The sequence below is a fragment of the Haliotis rufescens genome, unplaced genomic scaffold (assembly GCF_023055435.1).
Source record: "Haliotis rufescens isolate VD_foot unplaced genomic scaffold, xgHalRufe1.0.p SCAF_4, whole genome shotgun sequence".
Lineage (NCBI taxonomy): Eukaryota > Metazoa > Mollusca > Gastropoda > Lepetellida > Haliotidae > Haliotis > Haliotis rufescens.
The window spans coordinates 64,143,455-64,163,522 of record NW_025964112.1 but is presented as its reverse complement, the minus strand read 5'-3'; the positions used below and the strand labels follow the sequence as shown (position 1 = coordinate 64,163,522).

The window sequence follows — 20,068 nt, the reverse complement described above, 5'->3', positions numbered from 1 at the left end:
GCACTATGATGTGCTTAAAGTGAACCATGTTCACCTTAGCACTGCACTATGTTGTTCTTAAAGCGAACAATGTCTGTATACCTTAGCACTGCACTATGTTGTGCTTAAAGTGAACAATGTTTGTTTACCTTAGCACTGCACTATGTTGTGCTTAAAGTGAACAATGTTTGTTTACCTTAGCAGTGCACTATGTTGTGCTTAAAGTGAACAATGTTTGTTTACCTTAGCACTGCACTATGTTGTGCTTAAAGTGAAAAATGTTTGTTTACCTTAGCACTGCACTATGTTGTGCTTAAAGTGAACAATGTCTGTTTACCTTAGCAGTGCACTATGTTGTGCTTAAAGTGAACAATGTTTGTTTAACTTAGCACTGCACTATGTTGTGCTTAAAGTGAACAATGCTTGTTTACCGTGGCATTGCACTATGTTGTGTTTACTAGGAACTATGCTTGTTTAAATTAGCACTGCACTATGTTGTGCTTAAAGTGAACAATGCTTGTTTAACTTAGCACTGCACTATGTTGTGCTTAAAGTGAACAATGCTTGTTTACCGTGGCATGGCACTATGTTGTGTTTACAAAGAACGATGCTTGTTTCCCGATTTAATACACTATGTTGTGTTGAAGTGATCTGTAATCAATGTTTTACTTTCCATAAAACTCAAATGTGTTGATCATGACATTAACCAATGGTGCCTTTACCTGAACACCACATCATGGTGTGGTTACCATGAAACTGAACACAAACACTACAGTCTAACTACTTCTGGAGGGGATAAAGTGGTGCAGGTCCCCAGTACTAGCACCGACGTCTACAAGATCCCACTACTGCTGGTTGAACTATGAAATTTCTTTTTCGCCAGTTTTCATCCTATAGAAAAATTCTTAACATAGAGAAGACAAGATATTTGATGGATGACAACTTCTTATTCATAATGATGTGACGTAATAATAATGATGTTTAGATCCTTATATCGTTGTCAAGAGATCACAAAACAAAGAAGTTGCCATCCATAATATATCTTGTCTTTACTATTACTTGCAAACTTCTAAAAATGCAAAATAAACAGTTTTTATTTTTCTCTGGCGATTCAAATTCAACCATATATTTCAGCAACTCATCACGTAGCCCCACTAATTAATCATTGCCGAGCCGTCCCCCCTTCCTTCCCATATGCTATCAAGTCTCCCTGCCCACTCCTCCCACCACCCTCTGCAGACTGTCCAGCTGTTCGCCCTCCACTCCGTCCTCTGCTCTAATACTGTGAGTGAGTGAGTGAGTGAGTGAGTGAGTATGGTTTTACGTGGCTTTTAGCAATATTTCAGCAGTATCACATTGGGGGGACACAAGATATGGACTTCACACATTGTACCAATGTTGGGAATGAAACCCGGATTTTCGGCGTGATGAGTAACGCTCTACCCCCTAGGCTACCCACCACCCTGCTCTAATACCAAGGACCTGCAGCCACTGAGATGAAGAAACATGTACTCACCCAGCAGGTACTCACCGAGTATTTTCTCCCTTTCCTCGGGAGTTTTACTTTCCCACTCCTCAGAAGAAATCTCGGTTTCCCTGAATATGGGCATCTTGTCAATCATCTCCAGCTGCTGCTGCTGCTCCGGTGTCAGCTGTGGAATGTCTTCTCCCTCGCCCTGGAGAAGCAAGTACAGACAACCTTGTGGGAACTCAGAAACATTCACAGAGCTAGCAAGTAAGTCATATCCACAGTAATTCAGCCACTGTGACAGGAAATGTTCTTCTTTTTAGGGCTGGCTATCGTTAAAGATCTTGGAAATTGATAATTGTTAACTAAGTATCAATCAAATATTGATAAATATCGGGGAAGTTACTTTGAGCAAATATGAAAAGCTCAGAGACAAAACAGCGTATTTCACGTCACTGGTGAGTGGTCACACATGTATGCACGGATTACTTTGTGGACATTTAAGATACAACATATCAGTTGCTTCCCGTCTTTGGCAATGGGAAAAAAACAAGTCTGCTTCAGTGAATTAAAACTATATTTCATTACACCAAAGATATTATCAATGAGACCATTTTCATATCAATAATCATTAATATTTCTTCCCATCAACAATAATTCTGATTATCGATCTATTTAGCTAGCCCTTATACTTTTATATCCCATCAAAATACTGTGTCTTGACAAAGTGCATGTCGTCTTGATCCAAAGGCAAGGATCAGGTCGCATGTGTTCAGCCACTGTTCTGCCTGGTTCACTTTAGTTACTGGCTGCCATGATACAGCTGGAATATTGCTGACTGCGGCATTCAGCCTCTAGCTGTACCTCGGACCTACCTGAGGACTGTTCTGGGCACCTCTCTTGGCTCCGCTGTTGGCCAGCAGCTGCTTGAGGAGAGCGTTTTGGCTGGCTCGTAGGGCCTCTGCATCACCTGCATTAACACACCATACTCAGTGTCAGAAAACCTCAACACAAACAATATTTTCATTGCTGTTTTTTAAATACAGAAATTCTTAATAGCTTTCAGGTTTCAACAAAAATGTAGCATTTAACAAGAAATGTAAGGGGAGAGAACTCTGCAAATAAGTCATTGCTCTTTCTCAAAATTAGAATGAGTACTATACCAAAATGTTTCACAAGTCTCAAACAATCACACACAATATTGAATCCATTGGTAAACTATTAAATATAACATTGGGATTGCAACTCCCATAGCACTGTTTAGATGAATGTTTACTCGATAGGCTATCATTAACAATGGCATATTTGGCAAGTTTCCTGTAAACCTACTTGTGTCGAACTGGAGGAAGGCATCATCCGTGGGCTCTTGTTTGATCTTGACACTGTCAACAGGGCTTGGTGTGGCCAGAGCTGAGAGAGACCCTGCCGGTGAGGTTGTAGTGCTGGACATGGGTGTAGTCACAGGTGTGGTTGACTGGGGAGGAGTTGATATGCTGTGAGGTGGGGTTAGGTTTGGCGTTGAAGGGGAGGCCTTTAATCGACCTTGTGTCTGCTGTGGGGGTAGATTGAGGGGCGACAGCTGTGGCGGAGGTCCACCTAGAGCAATTCCAGGCATTCCCTGTCCAGGGATCTGTAGTGGCATTGGATGCATGGGCTTGGCCTGTGTTACACCATGAAGGTCGCCAATGGCTTGTGAAATCAGTTCTGGACTGGGAAGGGTTGGAGAATGTGACGGCATTCCAAGCAGAGTAGAACGAGGAGGCATGCTTTGTTGAGCAGAGTGAGGGGGCATTCCTGGCGCAGAGTAAGGTGGCATTCCTGGAGCCGACGAGTGAGGCGGCATTCCTGGAACTGAGTGAGCGAGCATTCCTGGAGCCGATGAGTGAGGCGGCATTCCTGGAGCCGACGAGTGAGGCGGCATTCCTGGAGCCGACGAGTGAGGCGGCATTCCCAGAGCCAACGAGTGAGGCGGCATTCCTGGAGCCGACGAGTGAGGCGGCATTCCTGGAGCCGACGAGTGAGGCGGCATTCCTGGAGCCACAAGGTGAGGCGGCATTCCTGGAGCCGCTTGGTGAGGCGACATTCCTGGAGCTGGTGAATGTGGCGGCATTCCTGGAGCCGACGAGTGAGGTGGCATTCCTGGAGCCGATGAGTGAGGTGGCATTCCTGGAGCCGATGAGTGAGGTGGCATTCCTGGAACTGGCGAATGTGGCGGCATTCCTGGAGCTGGTGAACGTGGAGGCATGCCATGTTGTTGGGGTGGCATTCCTTGAGCAACCTGGGGGGGATGACCAGCATGTGGTGGCATTCCCTGGGCAGTAGACTGAGGGGGCATTCCAGGAGGGGCAGAGTGAGGGGGCATCCCTGGTGGTAGGTGCTGCAGGCCATGGGGAGGCATCCTTTGTCCTGGCATCCTCTGGGGCATCCTCTGTATCAGGTGGGGGGGCATGCCATGTGGCAGCCTGTGCATCATACCTTGGGGGGGCATCCCTCTCTGGGCAAAATGGGGATGCATTCCTTGTGGATGAGGAGGCATGCCAGGGGCCACTGACTGAAGAGGAACTCCCTGAGCAACCGAACGTGGAGGCATACACTGAGCAACTGACTGAGGAGGCATCCCTGGTATACCATGAGGCCGGAATCCTTGACCCGGGGGTATTCCTTGAGGCAGGGAGTGGGGCGGTGCTTGAGGCATTGATCTTGGCACTCCTTCAGGGGACGTATGAGGCAGCATACCCTGAGCAGCTGAGTGAGGTACAGATTGTGGAGAGGAACGAGGTGGAATGCCTGGTGGTGTAGAGTGTGGAGGAATGCTCTGAGGTGTGGAATGAGGTGGAAGTCTTTGTCCCATAAGTTGTAGGCCTTGAGCATGTGGTAGCCTTTGAAGCATCCCTGAGGGATGCATATTCTGCATCCGTGCCATATGAGCTGCCACCTGTTGCTGCATCGCCGCCGGAGACATCGGCATCCTCATGCGAGGCTCAGTCATTTGTGGAGTCATCTGCCCCGGCATCTGTGGAGTGTTTGGCGAGGAGCTCGGGATATTTGAAGGTGATGATGCTGAGACTGTAGTAGTGACCACTGGATGAGACAGTCTTGGACTAGAAGCCGTTGCAGGTATGGCGGATGAAAGGGTCATCATGTTTCCTGGTAAGGACACAGACTGTGGAACACTTGCCTGCATGAGTTGCGATACTAAAGCTCGACTTGACTGAGAAACATTAGGCTGTACAGGGGGCTGATCTGGATTTCCAGGCCTTGGTGGTTGTGCAGCACCTGGTGGCAGCTGAGGTCGAGGGGTTGGTCCGGCTGCTGAAGTAGCTGTTAGAGGGGGCCTAGGGTGCATCATTGTATGACCTGACATGATAGCGGTAGCATAAGAAGGCGGAAGGCGCTGCGTCGGACCCGGTGCTTGGGGCGAAATATCCCCTTCACCAGCTGGCGGCTGATCAAGAGGTACATGTCCTGCTCTGATCATTTGATCCTGAAGTACTTGAGGATTAATTTCTGGCCGAAGGTGCCTCAGCATCTGATGCCCTTGTGGAAAAGGTTGCCGTGGTTGTCCTTGGCCCATCATGGAATTAGGGGGGGATGGATGCATTGTTGACTGTGCAGACACTAGAGCTGTGGGAGCAGGCTGTGGAGGAGCCGAGATACTGGACTGAATACTTGGAGTAGATGGAGCTATCTCATGGTGAAAGGATGCAGCTGATGTCTGCACTGATGAGGCATCATGTGTCTGAAGCCCACCAGATGATGGAGAAGCTGATTCCTCATTCGATCCTGAGACTGGCACTAAGTGAGATCCCTCTGTGGAAGAGGAAGGTTCTGACTGTTCAGGCTCACTAGGCTGCTGTTGACTAGAGGTGGATGGTGCAGTTGCCTGCAATGCTTCTGGCTTATTACAGTTGCCATCTTTGGTGTCACTTGTTTGCTTGGGTGTTTGAGCTTGAGGACTACTCTCACTCTTTTGTGTTACTTCTGCTGACTGTGTTTGTGTCTGAGATGGTCCTGGGGCGGCTGAAGAGCTTTTTTCAGTTGCTTTGCTTGTACTGGCCTCTCCCTCTGCCGGAGTTTCATCTTCGTCATCTGTTCCACAATGTATTCCATCATCACACACAAACTTTGCCTTAGGAGGCTCTTGTTCCTTTTCTTCCTCTTCTTCATCATCTGTTCCACAATGAATTCCATCATCACACACAAACTTTTTCTTAGGTTCTGATGACTCCCCTCCTTCAGTAACAGTTGCACCACCATCAGGCTCGTCATATGCATCATCTTCTGGTTTGTCAGTTGACACGCTTTTCCCCTCCGCTGCCCGTTGTTCCTCCACCTGGGGTGCAGGAGATTGTTCTGGGGCTGCAGATGTTGACTCTGCTGTCTGTGGAGAAGGTGGCGTCTTGGAGGTAGTGGAGAAATCTGATGACACATCAGTTTGTGGTTGCAGATGGGGAGGAGACTCATAGCTCGGTGCACTCTGCATAGCAGCACTAGACTGTGTCACTTGAGTTTCCAGATGAGGAATGGATGAACTTCCATCAAGTGCAGGTTTTTCAACCTCCTGATCTGGAGGGGAACCTGTTGTGGATGCAGGGGACTCCACTTTGGTGTTTCCAAATTCTGTAACTCTAACTTGATCTGACACTGGAGGTGTCGACCGGAGCAGCTGTTGGGCAGCCTGACCTAACTGAGAACCTTGCGACAACAGGGGAGGAGGGCCTGTGGACTGAGCTCCAGCAGGCTGTGCAGGACCCGTGCCCTGAGGCGACACGCCTGCCCCGGAAGGTGCTGGAGACACGGCTCCTTGCTGTACCAGCGGTGGTGGTGGCAGAGGTTGAGGAGCAGGAGCAGAAGCTGCAGCACTCTTGCCTCGAGGTGGCTTCCCACCAGGTAGCTGCTCATCCCCTTCCTTCTGTGCAAGAGCAGCTGTGTTACTAAGGATTTCTAAGATTCTTCTCTCCGTTTCTGATTGTGGTTTTATGGGAAACTCTGTGATCTTAGCTTGAGGAGCAGGAGGCAGTAGAGTTGTTGCTGTTGTGGTTGTTGCTGTTGTGGTGGTCACTGTTGCCGGAGCAGCTGGGGTGGATGGTGGATTTTGTCCTGCAAATATTGCATCAGTAAGTGAATTGAACAAACAGCTGAAAGACATGTCTAACTGAAATTGCAAGTACAGCATCGATGACATGTAACCAATAGCGGTGCCACGACAACAGTTACACAATGATGAGACGACATATAAGCCACATTTGGTTTCTTCAATAAGTAAGAATATGGTATGAACTTGACCGAAATCACATGTACCAACAGCTGTAACATTACAACAACTATGGTGCATGCTTCCGCGACAGTTGTAAGCTTGGTCAAAGCCTATCTTGACACCGCATATGGACACAAAGCTTGCTGCCATGATAAAAGCACAATACTTTACAGTAAGATTTAGTAATAATTCTTTCATCAGAAAAGAAAGTTCACAGAGTAGTCTGACAAGCAAGAATCACCCGTACCTCAACACTGACTTTCAGTTTAAAAAATGGAACCAATGCACATTGAGTAATCTTGCAGAGAACGTGTGAAGCTTCCTCATGCACACAAGTGTGTGTTGTGTGACAGACCTCACTCAGGCCATGCCAGAAGTACCCAGGCCAGATTGCATGCAGACACAAGTGTACAAGAGGCACTCCGTAACACTGACCGGCAGTATAGCCCACTGCTATCTCACTGACTGAAGGGGGCTGCTAGCTTCGGGTGCTGTATGCAGGGTTATATTACTTCAACATGTACTTCTTATAAGGATTGTTCTGTTCTTTTAGCACTAGCTCTGACATAAGTGACATACAACAGTTTTTTTTATGGCTGCTTCTTTAACCGAACCATACTATATTAATCTCAGCTTATGTATTGTAATGTGTATATGTTTATTTTGAGAAACAGAAAATAGAAAATGTAATTAATCATAATTCGAACAAATTACTAACACCCTTGAATGCTCATAATTCTCTAGCCTCTTCTAAAGTCAGGTGGTAAATGAACACATCAATATAAAATTGAAACAGGCATCAGTTGCTTCATTGTGAGATAATCAATGACAACCAGTGTACAAAGTGGAACATTAACAAATAAGGAAACAGAAATGAAGTTTCCACGAGTGAAAATAGACTGTCAACACATACAAGCACATCTTAACTAATCAATCTTCTGTTGCCATAGTGAAATCCCTGAACAGAGCACTGAAAATCTACTCCTCCCATTCAAGAGATCAGGGTAAGGCAAACACCTGCCAGCAGCCCCCTTCGGCTCCTTGTTCCTACAGAAACCTGATTGTACCTAAAATGGCTGGTTGAGTGGGAATTGAAGGTGGCAAGGGTTGGGACTGCACATTTTCAGTTTCTGCTGCCTTTTTTTTCTTCCGTCGCTTTTTCGGCTTTTCCTTTGCTCCTTGGGAGCCCATCTCAGGGGGTAGATTTGCAGTGGGAGGGATGCCAAAGCCTGTAACAGCCATGGGAGGGAAGTGAAAGAAGCGTCAGACAGGGACAACACAGCATGGACGTGGCGTGGCTTCCTCTTTCACACCAGCAGAGTCACCAGAAACCTTGCACTGAATTATGCATTAAATTTTCTTAATCCTTTTTTTATCCGTAAAATACTCATACCCTTTTGAATTTGAAAACAAGGAACACAGCATTACCAATGTTTGCTGCAGAAACCATGTATGTATAGTAAAAATAGTAAAATGTATTTGTACACCCTTGTACAGCCTAACGCCGATTAAAGCAAGAGGGGCAACTCTTATGTAAAGTCCAAAATTTCATATTTGACCAAAAAAAATCAGCCTTGGCTAGTCTGCTGGGTAGGGGTGCCGGAAGGTAAATGTACTTGACATCTCATTACTATCAGATGATTGCACGTGTCACGATGCAAACACTGTCCTTGTTAACCAGTTGGGTTGTTCCCAGCATCAGCAGAGAGTGAAAATACCACCTCTTGGTAGCAATTCATGACATTATCAATGTGTGCAATATAAGTCCAGGACACACGGAGTAGGTCGCTATGATACACTGAAGCACTACATACAGGCTAGAAGCAGGAACAGGGTCAGCTACAAAACAGCACTGTCACTAACACAGCCTACTGGTCACTCAGGTAATAATCATTCTGCTTATAAGTCAATAAATAAACATATATTCTAATGGGATAAACAATCCTTGAACTCAGATCAGAACCATTTCACCTTTTCATGTTAATAAACCAGCCAAATACATGGCCGATCATATTTCAGTGACTAATTCCATTTTAATATTATTGACATGTATGCCTTATAAACTGTTCAGTAAATTATCTAAAATTGACATAAACACATAGGCATTGGTAGTAGACAGACACTACATTCATACAAATAGAACAGCTTTTGTTTAACAAAATAATGCAAATTATTGATTTATCATATGATGGCAACATCTACCAAATACTACTCCACATCCTAACACATTCCCTGAGTTACAATAGGATCAAGCAGCACGGCGTGTAAGCATGTGAGGCCAGCAAGCAGTCAAAGCAAGCACAGAGGAAGCAGACAGAAGCAACTGAAATGAGCTCACAAATGTTTATCGGAGAGAACTAGAGGAGAAACTAAAGACATGCGGGTCCAACTGATGGCCACCTAGTACACAGCAGGAAGAACTTTAAACAACACCTCATATCTCTGGAAGAACAGACATTCTACCAGAACATAATTCTAGTAGCAAATAACTAAAGGAAATGGCAAATACAGGATGGTAAGGCATGGCATCTGTCTTGTATCGGGTACGGTCTCCTAATGTAATCCTGGCAGCTGCTTAAGTTTGTCCGTTTATTTTTTGCTACAAGGCATCATCTTCTTTCCCAGGACACTTTTTCCAAAAGGAGACTTGCATTTTCAACTCAGGTCGGCTAATAAAACCCAAACATTTTGCCAATGGGAACCTTGCCTTTGTTACCAAGAAATATTTTGAGATGCAGTGCACATGAGTGGGCACAGACAAAGGACCTTTTTTTTCAAAACCTAAGTGACAGTGCATCATTGAGTTAGATAGAGCCGAGCCATATCCAGTAGGGTTGCCAGGGGTTACCATGGACCAATGCCTGTTAGGTACTGTTGACACTCCTAAGTACCAGCACATCACTAACCTGGCTGGAAAGGCATGCCTTGTGGGAAAGGGAGGCGACTCTGGTCAGAACCAGGCATGGGGGGGTAATGTCCAGGGGGTCCAGGATAGGCAGGTGGGCGAGGTCCCTCAAATGGGCGTGGTGCCCCTTCTCCAGCAAACAGGCCTGGTGCTAGTTGTATAGCATATGACTTGTCATTATTACGTTGCAGAAAAGAAATAAGAGACTGCATCAGTGTGTTCAAAGATTCAAGAATACAACATCAACGTGACATGGCTCTAGATGCTCTTGAAGTTTGTGTAACAATAAATAAAAGCAGCAATATATTTCACAATCACAAATTTCTTGCACCAGAAATTCAGGAACAGGGGAAGGAAAATTCAGAAATCTTTTTTGGGGATAAAATGTATATTCCTGGGGGCTATTCAATAAATCTGTATCCATGTTTCAGATGCAAGTAATTTGAAAAGCTGATACTTGACCAGGAGTAGGAAGCATGTTATTCAATGTGTGCATTGGCTGATACACCACCTCAAGCCGTACAAGTCATAGAGCTAATTACATATCAACATTTTACAGAAAAGTACATTAGATCAGTCTCAAATTCATTCATGAACATTCACTATGTTGTGGAAGGTGGAAGCTGGAGGCTGGAGGCTGGAGACTGGTATCCCTATTCAGAATCATGCCTAACATACAATAATCTTAGGAGCCATAAAAAAAAAATTAGGATTTAAAACACAACAAAATTGCATCTATTCTCAAATTAAATTCTGGCATATAACAATCAAATCAAGATATAATGTACACATATCTGCAATGACAATAAAGCTGTTTCATAAAATTACTCAAAATACAAGAAGTCAAAGAATCCTGTAAAACAAAGTAGAAGTTGAATATATAAAGCAGGCCAGAGAGTAATGGTGCAGACATACCTCGTGTGAAGCGAGGGCCTTGTTCAAACGTCATTCCTCTTTCCCTGAAGAACTGCATCTGAGGGAGGGCTTGAGGAAGAGCTTGAGGAGGAGGAGGTGGTGGTGGTGGTGCTAGAGACTCAGCTGGTGCTACAACATCATTGTTGGATGTCCAAGTAAACCCATTATCATTACTCGCGATAACAATCTAGCCTCGGGATAAAATCTAATCAGCCAACTTTCCATGTGGCACTCATCACTTCATAACCAACTCTGCGTACATGAAATGTTGAGTTTCCACTAGCTTGCCACAAAGTAGATAGATATTGTTGTAGGAAATATATCCCCAAAATTAATCCTCATAACTCGTAATGATAAAATCGTTACATGTGTCAAAGTCAAAGAATATCTTTGTCTTTGACATGTGTCAATAGTGGGTTGACAGGGTAAGCTGAGAGATCCTACAACCCCACCAGTGACATGATACTAATTATACAAAGATTCCAACCACAGAGAAGTGCACTGGTGCAGAAGGACAACACAAATTAGAGAGAAATACATACGAGTGGCCTGACCAGGGAAACAAACAGCCTGTAACCCTGTCACCCGGCCATATCGCACCACAGCACTAGAATGTATGGACAACATATACTGTCAGCTCTCGTTAAGCAAGTGTCTGTGCTAAGTGTCTGAGCAAAAGTTGGTTTACCTGTTCCTTGCACTTCAGTGGTTGGAGGGGTGGCACCTTCGTGAATCTGTGCCCAGTTCTTCTCACGGAACCTTTCAAGCTGCTCTCTCTGCTGAAATCCCTCACTAAACGGGTTGTTGTCCTGTGATTATAAAATCAGTATCATATTGTGAGTGTGTATTTATTTCAGTCGCTTTTAGAAGGGGACTTGAAAAAACAGGTCCCAATACATGTGGAATATCTGTCTATGAAGTGACATTCATAAACTCTATCAGCCCCCAATTGTATACTCCCCAGGGAGATGAGAATGGCAATTGAGTGCACACTGATCCATTGACTGGGACATTAATATTGTAGAGCCGTGAACATTCACATGGTGATTTGAATTTGGACTTATTAATGCCTTTAAGAGTTCGACATTACAAGCGACCCTCAGAATAGGCTCTGAACATTGTACCCATGTGACCTGAATCTTTGATTTGACAGGCCAACGCTTTAACAAGTAGCTATGTAACCACTCCATCATAGTACCTGACAGCAGAGTAACCTCATGCATCAATCAAGTCACACTTTGATCAAAGAAGTACATACATTCATTTTTGAACACACAATGCATCACAATCAAGATGATAATTTTGTCCGACCACAGCAAAGCATACTGACCCCAAGGACAGTGGTGAGCCGTGCCTGTTGTGCTGCCGTCATCTGTCCAGGACCCATAGGACCTCCCGGACCCACTGGTGCCGGGGACTGTGCAGCACCAGGGGGACCTTGTCCCCCAGGGAGCTGTACAGGGGATATCTGTCCAGGGGGGAGCTGTCCCGGGGATATTTGTCCTTGGGGGAGCTGGCCTGGCGGTATTTGCCCTGGCGGAAGTTGCCCTGGTGGTAATTGGCCTGGCGGTATTTGGCCTGGCGGTATTTGGCCTGGTGGTATTTGGCCTGGCGGTATTTGGCCTGGTGGTATTTGGCCAGGCGGTATTTGGCCAGGCGGTATTTGGCCTGGCGGGAGTTGACCTGGTGGGAGTTGGCCTGCGGGGACAGGGAGTCTGGGGCCAGTCAAAGGTATGCCTGACACTCCTGCCTGTTGGCTCAACATTCGCAACCTATTCTGCATGTAAGCTTCATATTCCTGCCTGTCTGTGCGAGTCAACCGGACTGAGTTTGCACCTGGAGCCCGGACTGGTGGGGTCTGGGGTGGCGTGCCCACCGGTGTGGAGGCAGGGGAGGAAGACAAGGTGGCAGTTGGTGTTGATGCGGGAGAGAGCTGTGCCGCCTGGCTAGTCTGAGAGGGTACTGGGGATGGAAGCCAATTACGACCGAACTGTTCCTGAAGCAAAAGAAACATCAAAGATCACAGAAGATCAACTTTGTCATTCTGTCTAGTATACCATTTGCAGTTACAGAAAAAGACAAAGATAGTGTCCCAATTTCATTCATATCACAGAATATCAGCTTAATGTTGAGAGGAAAGCCCAAAATGCGCCTACTCCTAGATGGTCACCACTGTTGCTGACAGACTGGGTCATCAGGGTTCACCTTGAAGTAGCCTCTGGCACCGCTAAGGGAAGCAACTCTGCACGACCAGCATGGGTTACTGGGGACCTATTCTAACCCGGGATTCCCATGGGTTTAGTGCACTACAAAGTGCAGCTTCCTACCTTCTGTTTGTTTCGATAGTCCTGCACCATCATCTGGTGTTGTCGCTGCTGCTTCCTCAAAGCTTCCAGCTGCTTCTGCAACCCCGACTGCTCCGTGGTCACCCGCTCCAACTCCGCCACATCGTTCGGATTAAGCTCATTTCCATTTTTTCGTGCCTACGGGTTAAAAAGAAAGCAACCTCAAAGAAGATTCATTTTGACATGCATCCAGAACAATTCATGCCTATAACTCAACTCCAGATTACGGAGATGGTGACAGGGAAACAGTGAAAGTATATTTACCTGTCTCTGCCGAGCTTGAATGCTCTTCTTTGTTCTCTTCTGTTTGGCAATTTGCTGTTCCAGGAGCTTGATCTGCATGTCCAGGAACTGAGCCTGTTTGGTCAGCCAGTCCTCATACTGCAGCTGTTGCCGATCGTACTCTGGCCCCACCTCGCCTGCACACACAAACAAATCTGGTGTGAGAAACGTACATGGTCATTTACACTTCTATCGACATGTTCATGAGCGAGTGATAAGAGAATTTCACGGCATGAAAATAAGGGGTGGAGAGTAGGAGAGGCAGAGGGAATCAGGGGAGGGTCACCCCCAAAAATATATTAAACATCCAAAATAATGACCTATCCAATTATCCCCCTAATCATAAACACAGCCAACCAGATGAGATGTGTATGAATGTTTTGTAAAAAAATTTGTCAAACATAATTCTTCTGAATGAAAAATTATAACAAAAACCCCAAACTGCAAATTCTCTATAAGTTACCAGTTCCTTGTACTATCATGGATATCCACATTCACTTATGTACCAATTACATAATTCTGTCACATGCTACAATACTGGGATAGCTGACTACCTTGGGAAGGGTTTTCCCTTCTGCAACCAGGGCCATTTGCATAATAAAAGTGTTAATTACAAAAGACGAGAAAGTAGGTGAAAGGTGAGGTATGTTACAAACTTGATGGGCATCTCTCACCTCCTGGTGGCGGGATGGGTGGCTGAGGGGGTGGGGGTATCATAGTCAGGGGACTCATCCGTGGTGGCTGCATCCCTGGGGACGGCGTCTGGAAAGGGGAAGGGGTCCGTGGACTCAGCTGTCCCTGTGACCGGGGTCCAAATCCAGGGAACTGGGGACTAGATGCCATTTCACCCTGTTGCCCACTAGTCTGAGTAGCTGACCACGCCCCCTCAGGCCCTGGCATCCTGTAGACACATGCAACACGTTTCTTAACCACTATAAACTTAGACATAATAGATCTAAATTGTGATTGAAAACAGCTCAGCAACATGAAAACCCAAATCTTTAATAATATAATAAACCTTAATAAAATATTTCACTCATTTCAGGATATAAACTTGATACTATTCGTCAAATACTGACAACTATTTGATAAGTCAAAAAACGATTGAAGTCAATTCAAATAAACAAATAAATCAACAACAATAACTTCATAGACTGCTTATTTAATCATTAACACACAAAAATGTAGACAAAAATACTTTATCAGTGATCGTTCAATAAGGCAACCCATGTTATGCCCACCCTATTACCAACCAATCAGAAATTAATAGACCACTTGTGGTCTTGGCTAAATTGTGTCCAGGTATATGGGAACACATATGCCAAAAGTATTGCTCGGTTGGCCAGTCAAATGCCATGGAATCACTTTTATTAATTCCAAGGTCATACAGCCCTAAACCGTATGTACGAACTATCACAATAACTTACCGTGTGGGTTCCAGTCGAGGGCCCATCATATGCTGCCCCAGGACTATGGGAACAAAATGGATAATAATTAATAAACAATGATAAATACAACTGGAAACTCCTCCTGCAACAACATATTTTGTTATTAGGAAAAAAGTGTTTCAGAGACAAATACAAGTTGTAATATAAATGGAAACCTGGTCTGAGTCCTGGTGGCATCATGGTTTCTGGTTTTCCTCCGATTTCGCGCCGGTGGATTAGAGCTTGCTGCTCTGCCTGACGCTTCTGTTCCTGCTTTTCCTGCAAAAACAGCAACACCAGCATTACGGCAATATCAGCAGCACGAACACTTCATCAACATCCACCTCACAGCAACATCACCCATACAGCAACATTAACACTACAGCAACATCACCCTCATAGCAACATAGACCTCATAGCACAGCACCCAAACAGCAGCATTAACACTACAGCAACATTATCTTCGGAAAAGCACATAGAGTTTGTAATTGCAAATCAAGCAGTATCACAGCAGACTGTATCAATCCATTGACACATGATACATGTCTAAGCCAAGAGTTGTCTTCCCTGGTTCTTACTCATCCAAGGACTATCCATATTGAGCACTGCACACACAGTAACTGGCTGATCCTTGAACAACTTAAAGAAAACCCTACAATCCCCACAGGAGGTTAGATAAGGAAGAGAGAGGTTGCCTTCATATCTGGCCAATACAAAAAGATTCTCACCTGTTCCAGCAGTTCATCCAGGAGAGTAGACTGTTCCTTGGGTTGAGGGGGAGGCATCTGAGCCGGTCGAACCATTCCTGGTCCCCCTGATCCGGGGTATCCCGGCATCCTGGGCCCTAGGAGCCTCATGCCTGGTGGGTGTTGTAACCGTGCTTGTCCTTGGCCTACATAGCCGGGCGGCAACCCTCTCGGCCCCATTCCAGAATGGCCATGTGCTAGTTGCTGTTGCAGATTGGGATGAGATGTCTGCGGCATCCCTGGCCTCTCAGGCCTCATCCCTGCCATCCCTTGTGGTCCTGGCCCAGCCATTGAAACAGAGACCATGCTCCCCTGCTGGTGAAGAAGTTTGGCAATCTCAGCTGCTGCCTCTCCCTGCAGCTGCTGGGCAATGGAACTGGGTGGTTGTCCTGGCATGCCAGCCTGGCTCATTACAACCGACGGGGGCATCCCCTCCTGTCCTTGGCCCTCCTCTCCGCCTGGCTGACTCACTTGTGGAAACGGAAGTCTTGGTCCTTGGTTTCGTATCCCGTGTTGTGAAGCAATGGACTGTCCGTACAATATACTGCTGGGGGTCGGCGTCAGGGTGCTTCCTCTTGGAGGAACATGGTTGAGCTGCTGCCCATACGTCCCCTGTGTGTACTGATTGGTTGGAGTGATAGTAGCTCTGGGTGAGTGATGCATTGGAAAGGACTGGGTTTGAGGATGACCAACAGATTGAGGTGATGGGTTGAGCATTCCTTGTGGAGTATTGGGACCGAAACTGGTCTGACTGTGACTTAGCACTGGTCTGGGCTGTGCTCCTTGTGAGTATGGAGAGAGTGGAGCTGACACCAGACCAGAGCCAAAGGGTGAGTGGGCCGAAACTGGAGGACTGAACGGAGACTGAACGGATGTGGAGAATGGAGAGAGCTGCGAGGCCCCTGGAGTGACAGGCTGGCTGTGAGGTGAATGTACAGGCATCTGGCTGAAGGGGCTGTGCATGTTGGGTGTTCTGGGGGATGGCTGTCCACTTCTTGGTGAGGGAATAAACTTTGGTGATGGAAGTCCTGGCGTTCCTGGCACACCGATACTGCCCGACGGAGACATGTGGACTGGCGTCAGAGGGCCCTGGTGAGGACTGGGGCCATGATGGAGAGGGGACATACCCGGACCAAATCCTGGTCTCTGTCCCAGACCCAGACCAAGAGGATCTGTCTGGGGCTTTCCTGCCTCAGAGGCTCTGACCCCAGCCTGCAACCTCTTCTCTATTTCACTTCTTTCCAGTCTGGATCCAATAGGTTCTGTGCCTTGCAGCAGTGCCGCTATGTGACTCACACCCTTTGTTTCCTTAGCTCCACCAGCTTTCTTGTCCTTCTCATCCTTTTTCCCATCTTTAGCAAGTCTAGCTGCATCTAATGCATACTGTTCTTGCCTCTTCTGACTGAACTCGAGGAATTTGGCTTGGAAATCTTTGGCAGGATTTGCCTTCTGGTCCTGTGATTTTTCATCGTCTGTGTCTTTCCCTGCATCGTCTGCTGCAACAGCGGGGACTACTGGCTTCTCCTCTGGTCTCTCTTGTTCTGGTCTTACCGACGTGGATGCAACTTCATGCTTCGGTGGCTGGTCAGTTTTTGTTTCCTCGGGTTTGCTGGTTCCCTCCATAAGATCCAGCTGCTCATCAAGGAATTTGTCATCATCAGATCCCAGTTCTGGATCAGCAAACTTCAGGATGTCGAATGTTCCGTCAGCACCTGCAAGAAAGATTTTCAGAATTGAACTTTGTAGCCTCCCTTGTACATAAAAAAAGGCTCACTATACATATTTGCCCTTTCATGAAATTACTGTAAAACAGCGTAATATTTTCTTGACCACTGTTTTATATGCAGAGATTAAGATCATCCTGAGTATTTGGTCTCAGAAACAAAAGCAGAAATAGCAATAAGCTGCACATACATTTTCTTCCAGATGGACCAGTGATTTTGTTAAAAATACCCAATATTAATTTAAAGAACTTTGATGCAATGATGGGAAGAAATTCTAATTAACTAATACTCCTTTATGTTAACCTTATAGTCCCAACAGAATCTGTATCTACAAAATGATCTAAAATCAGCCCTCTGCTTGCGGATAACTTGGCACTGATTTAACAAGATGTCACTCCATGTTAATTATTCCAAGAAGTCAGCAACAATACTCACTCAACAAGTCATCATCTTCATGTTTCTCATCTTCGGACGACATCGGCTGCTTCGTGACCTTCAGATCAATGTCGGACAAGTGCAGCTGCTCACTCTGAGTGGCGAGTGCCGCTTCATCTAAACCCTCCCCCGCTGCCTGGGTCTTCAGGTTGTTCTCGGAGATCATTGGATCTCGGGTTGAAGTGAGAGGCGTTCCCTGAAACAAGTCCTCTTCAGACTGTGCTGGCGGGGGTTGTGAAGCTTGACGGGTGAAGGGTGGGAGCATATGGCGAGCACCTGGGGGTGTCAGCTTCGGATCTTGTCCCTGGAACTGAGGGGGTACAACGGGAGCATCTCCCCCGACCGCTGGAGGATGCTGCAGTGCGATGGAAGGCAGGCCCTCGGATGTTGGAGGTGGGAAGCCGGCTCCTTGTGTTGTGGCAGTGCTGACAGCTATAGGTGACATCATGGGATGGCTAGGGGAGTGGCTTCCCTGAGATGCGAGGTGGTCCTGGATGGCCTGCATGAACTGGGACAGGAAATACGGTTGATAATAAACAGTTTATACATAAACAATTTCCAGAGTACAGGTTTGGTGTTACAGTCAGCAATATTACAGCTGTATCACAGGTTAGTAAAAGTTCAGGTTGTGTGCACACGGAAGTATTCCTTTTTCTTAAAACTTTACATATACCATAAGACTCCTGGGTCACTCCTGGGTCCACAAAACCATAAGCTCATGTTAAAGTATGGAATTTACGATCATCTTAGTGCTACAACCGTCGAAAGCATATGTTAAAGTATGGGAGTTACAAACATATTAGTGCTACGATTGTGGTTAGCCAATTAATACATATGGGAGTTACGATCATCTTAGTGCTACGATTGTCGTAAGCCCATGTCAAATTATGGGAGTTATGATCATCTTTGTGCAACGATTGTGGTAAGCCACTCTTTAAATATGGGAGTTATGATCATCTTAGTGCTACGATTGTCGTAAGCCTATGTTAAATCATGGGAGTTACGATAGTCTTAGTGCTACAACTGTGTTAAGTGCTACGATCAATTTGTAGAACAGGGCCCTGGGATCTGTTGCAAATTACCCTTCTCTTCACACTGAGTTGAGGAATGTTACTTCGCATTAAGTAATGTTACCGCTTCATAACAGTGGCATGTTACTATCATAATCTTGGCAGGGCAAACCGAATCCTTTTTTGTATAGCGTACTAGGGACCCTTCCTGAAAGGAGTCTCTTTTGGATCATGCATGGCTCTGAAGAATGGCAGCACTAATTTCCAAGTGAATATTATGACCTTCCCATGACTTACTGGCTGTCCTGACATGGCGCCTGGGGGAAATGGGCCGTGGCCTGGAGATCCAATACGGGGCCCCTGGTTAGGCCCTGCCCCTGGTGGGAATGCTTGGCGGGGAGGCATCCCGGGTCCTGGTGGCCGGGGCTGCCTCATGGCCCCAGGGAAGCCTGGCCTGACCTCAAACTGACCTCTAGGGCCAAACCCTTCTCCTTCTGCAATGTTAACAATTGATCAATGCAGGTGTATGCCTTGTCCACAATATCTGATAATACATGAATTCAAAACACATGATATAAGGATCACCATCTAAGGTAGACATACCTGGCCCAAATTGACCTGGGTTGGGTGGTCTCACCATCCTGTGTCGGAGAGCAGCCCAGCGCTCGGGGTGAGCCACCCCTGGGACTTGTTCAGAGAACCCTGGGGGTGGTCGTGGACCTCCGTCCATATACCTGGGCGGCATACCTGTGAAGTACAAGATATTCCCTTTGGTGAAACGCTGAACTATGTGCACCAGGAGATAACATGATGATTGTTTGTGACGTATTTGAATGACTACAAACTCACAAACATATTCTGAACTACAAATGTTATCTATTCACCTCACTAATACACATACTGCTGAATGTTTCCCTGATATAGACAAATTTTAACAATGACCATGGAATAAAAATAATTCTACAATTTTTCAGAGCTACTTTCACTGTTGTAACCAGGGTCCATTCTATAAAACTATTTATTCCTTTTCACTTATAACACCAATATTGAGCTTAGATTTACAACTCATATAAAAACCTACACATAAAAAAGTACCAGGTCGAATCACCCTTTCCTACAAGCCAATCTTAAGGCTACAACTGATGTATTCTATAACTCTTAACATAGGCTTGTATGGATGTTGCTAAGACAGCAATAGGGTCCTGGAACAGTGCGTACCTGGTGGCGTGCCAGGCAGGCTCTGTGGAACTCCATCCTGGGGCGGCCACTGGGGGCCTTTAGCCTTCTCCGACTCTTCTTGCTGCTTCCTGATTTTCTGCGACCTGATGATCTGCTGTGCCAGGATCTCCCGCAGTTGCTGGTGCTGGTTGCCGCGGTCCGCTCCCTCCAGCCCCTCCCCTCCAGGGCCCTAGCAACACAGTCACATGTCTCACACACTGGATGCATGCTGTCAACATCAGTCACTTCAAACATTTGGGGGTGAGGGTAAAAGGTGTTTTACTCCTGTCTGCATACTGCAGCTGCATCAAGCTGGCCAGTGTAAAGGTGAGACTTCACCAGACAGACCAAAGGTCA

General features: G+C 46.2%; 1 protein-coding gene across 13 annotated transcripts in view; it reads right to left on the bottom strand.

Moving 5' to 3' along the window:
• Positions 1-20,068, bottom strand: part of LOC124152896 (histone-lysine N-methyltransferase 2C-like) — an 89,972-nt gene that overhangs the window by 26,401 nt on the left and 43,503 nt on the right. For 9 of the 13 annotated variants that reach the window (XM_048381838.1, XM_048381839.1, XM_048381840.1 and 6 more), the window contains 18 exons: positions 19,712-19,901; positions 19,097-19,240; positions 18,791-18,987; positions 17,484-17,991; positions 15,307-17,036; positions 14,755-14,857; positions 14,579-14,621; positions 13,808-14,052; positions 13,134-13,288; positions 12,852-13,007; positions 11,855-12,520; positions 11,213-11,333; positions 10,525-10,653; positions 9,611-9,760; positions 7,772-7,933; positions 2,777-6,547; positions 2,323-2,417; positions 1,496-1,655 (listed from right to left, as the gene is read on the bottom strand). In XM_048381838.1, the coding sequence (XP_048237795.1) occupies positions 1,496-1,655; positions 2,323-2,417; positions 2,777-6,547; positions 7,772-7,933; positions 9,611-9,760; positions 10,525-10,653; positions 11,213-11,333; positions 11,855-12,520; positions 12,852-13,007; positions 13,134-13,288; positions 13,808-14,052; positions 14,579-14,621; positions 14,755-14,857; positions 15,307-17,036; positions 17,484-17,991; positions 18,791-18,987; positions 19,097-19,240; positions 19,712-19,901 (8,725 nt within the window). The remainder of the gene's footprint in view (positions 1-1,495; positions 1,656-2,322; positions 2,418-2,776; positions 6,548-7,771; positions 7,934-9,610; positions 9,761-10,524; positions 10,654-11,212; positions 11,334-11,854; positions 12,521-12,851; positions 13,008-13,133; positions 13,289-13,807; positions 14,053-14,578; positions 14,622-14,754; positions 14,858-15,306; positions 17,037-17,483; positions 17,992-18,790; positions 18,988-19,096; positions 19,241-19,711; positions 19,902-20,068) is intronic. The other 4 variants (XM_048381841.1, XM_048381842.1, XM_048381849.1 and 1 more) reach the window with 4 other exon arrangements.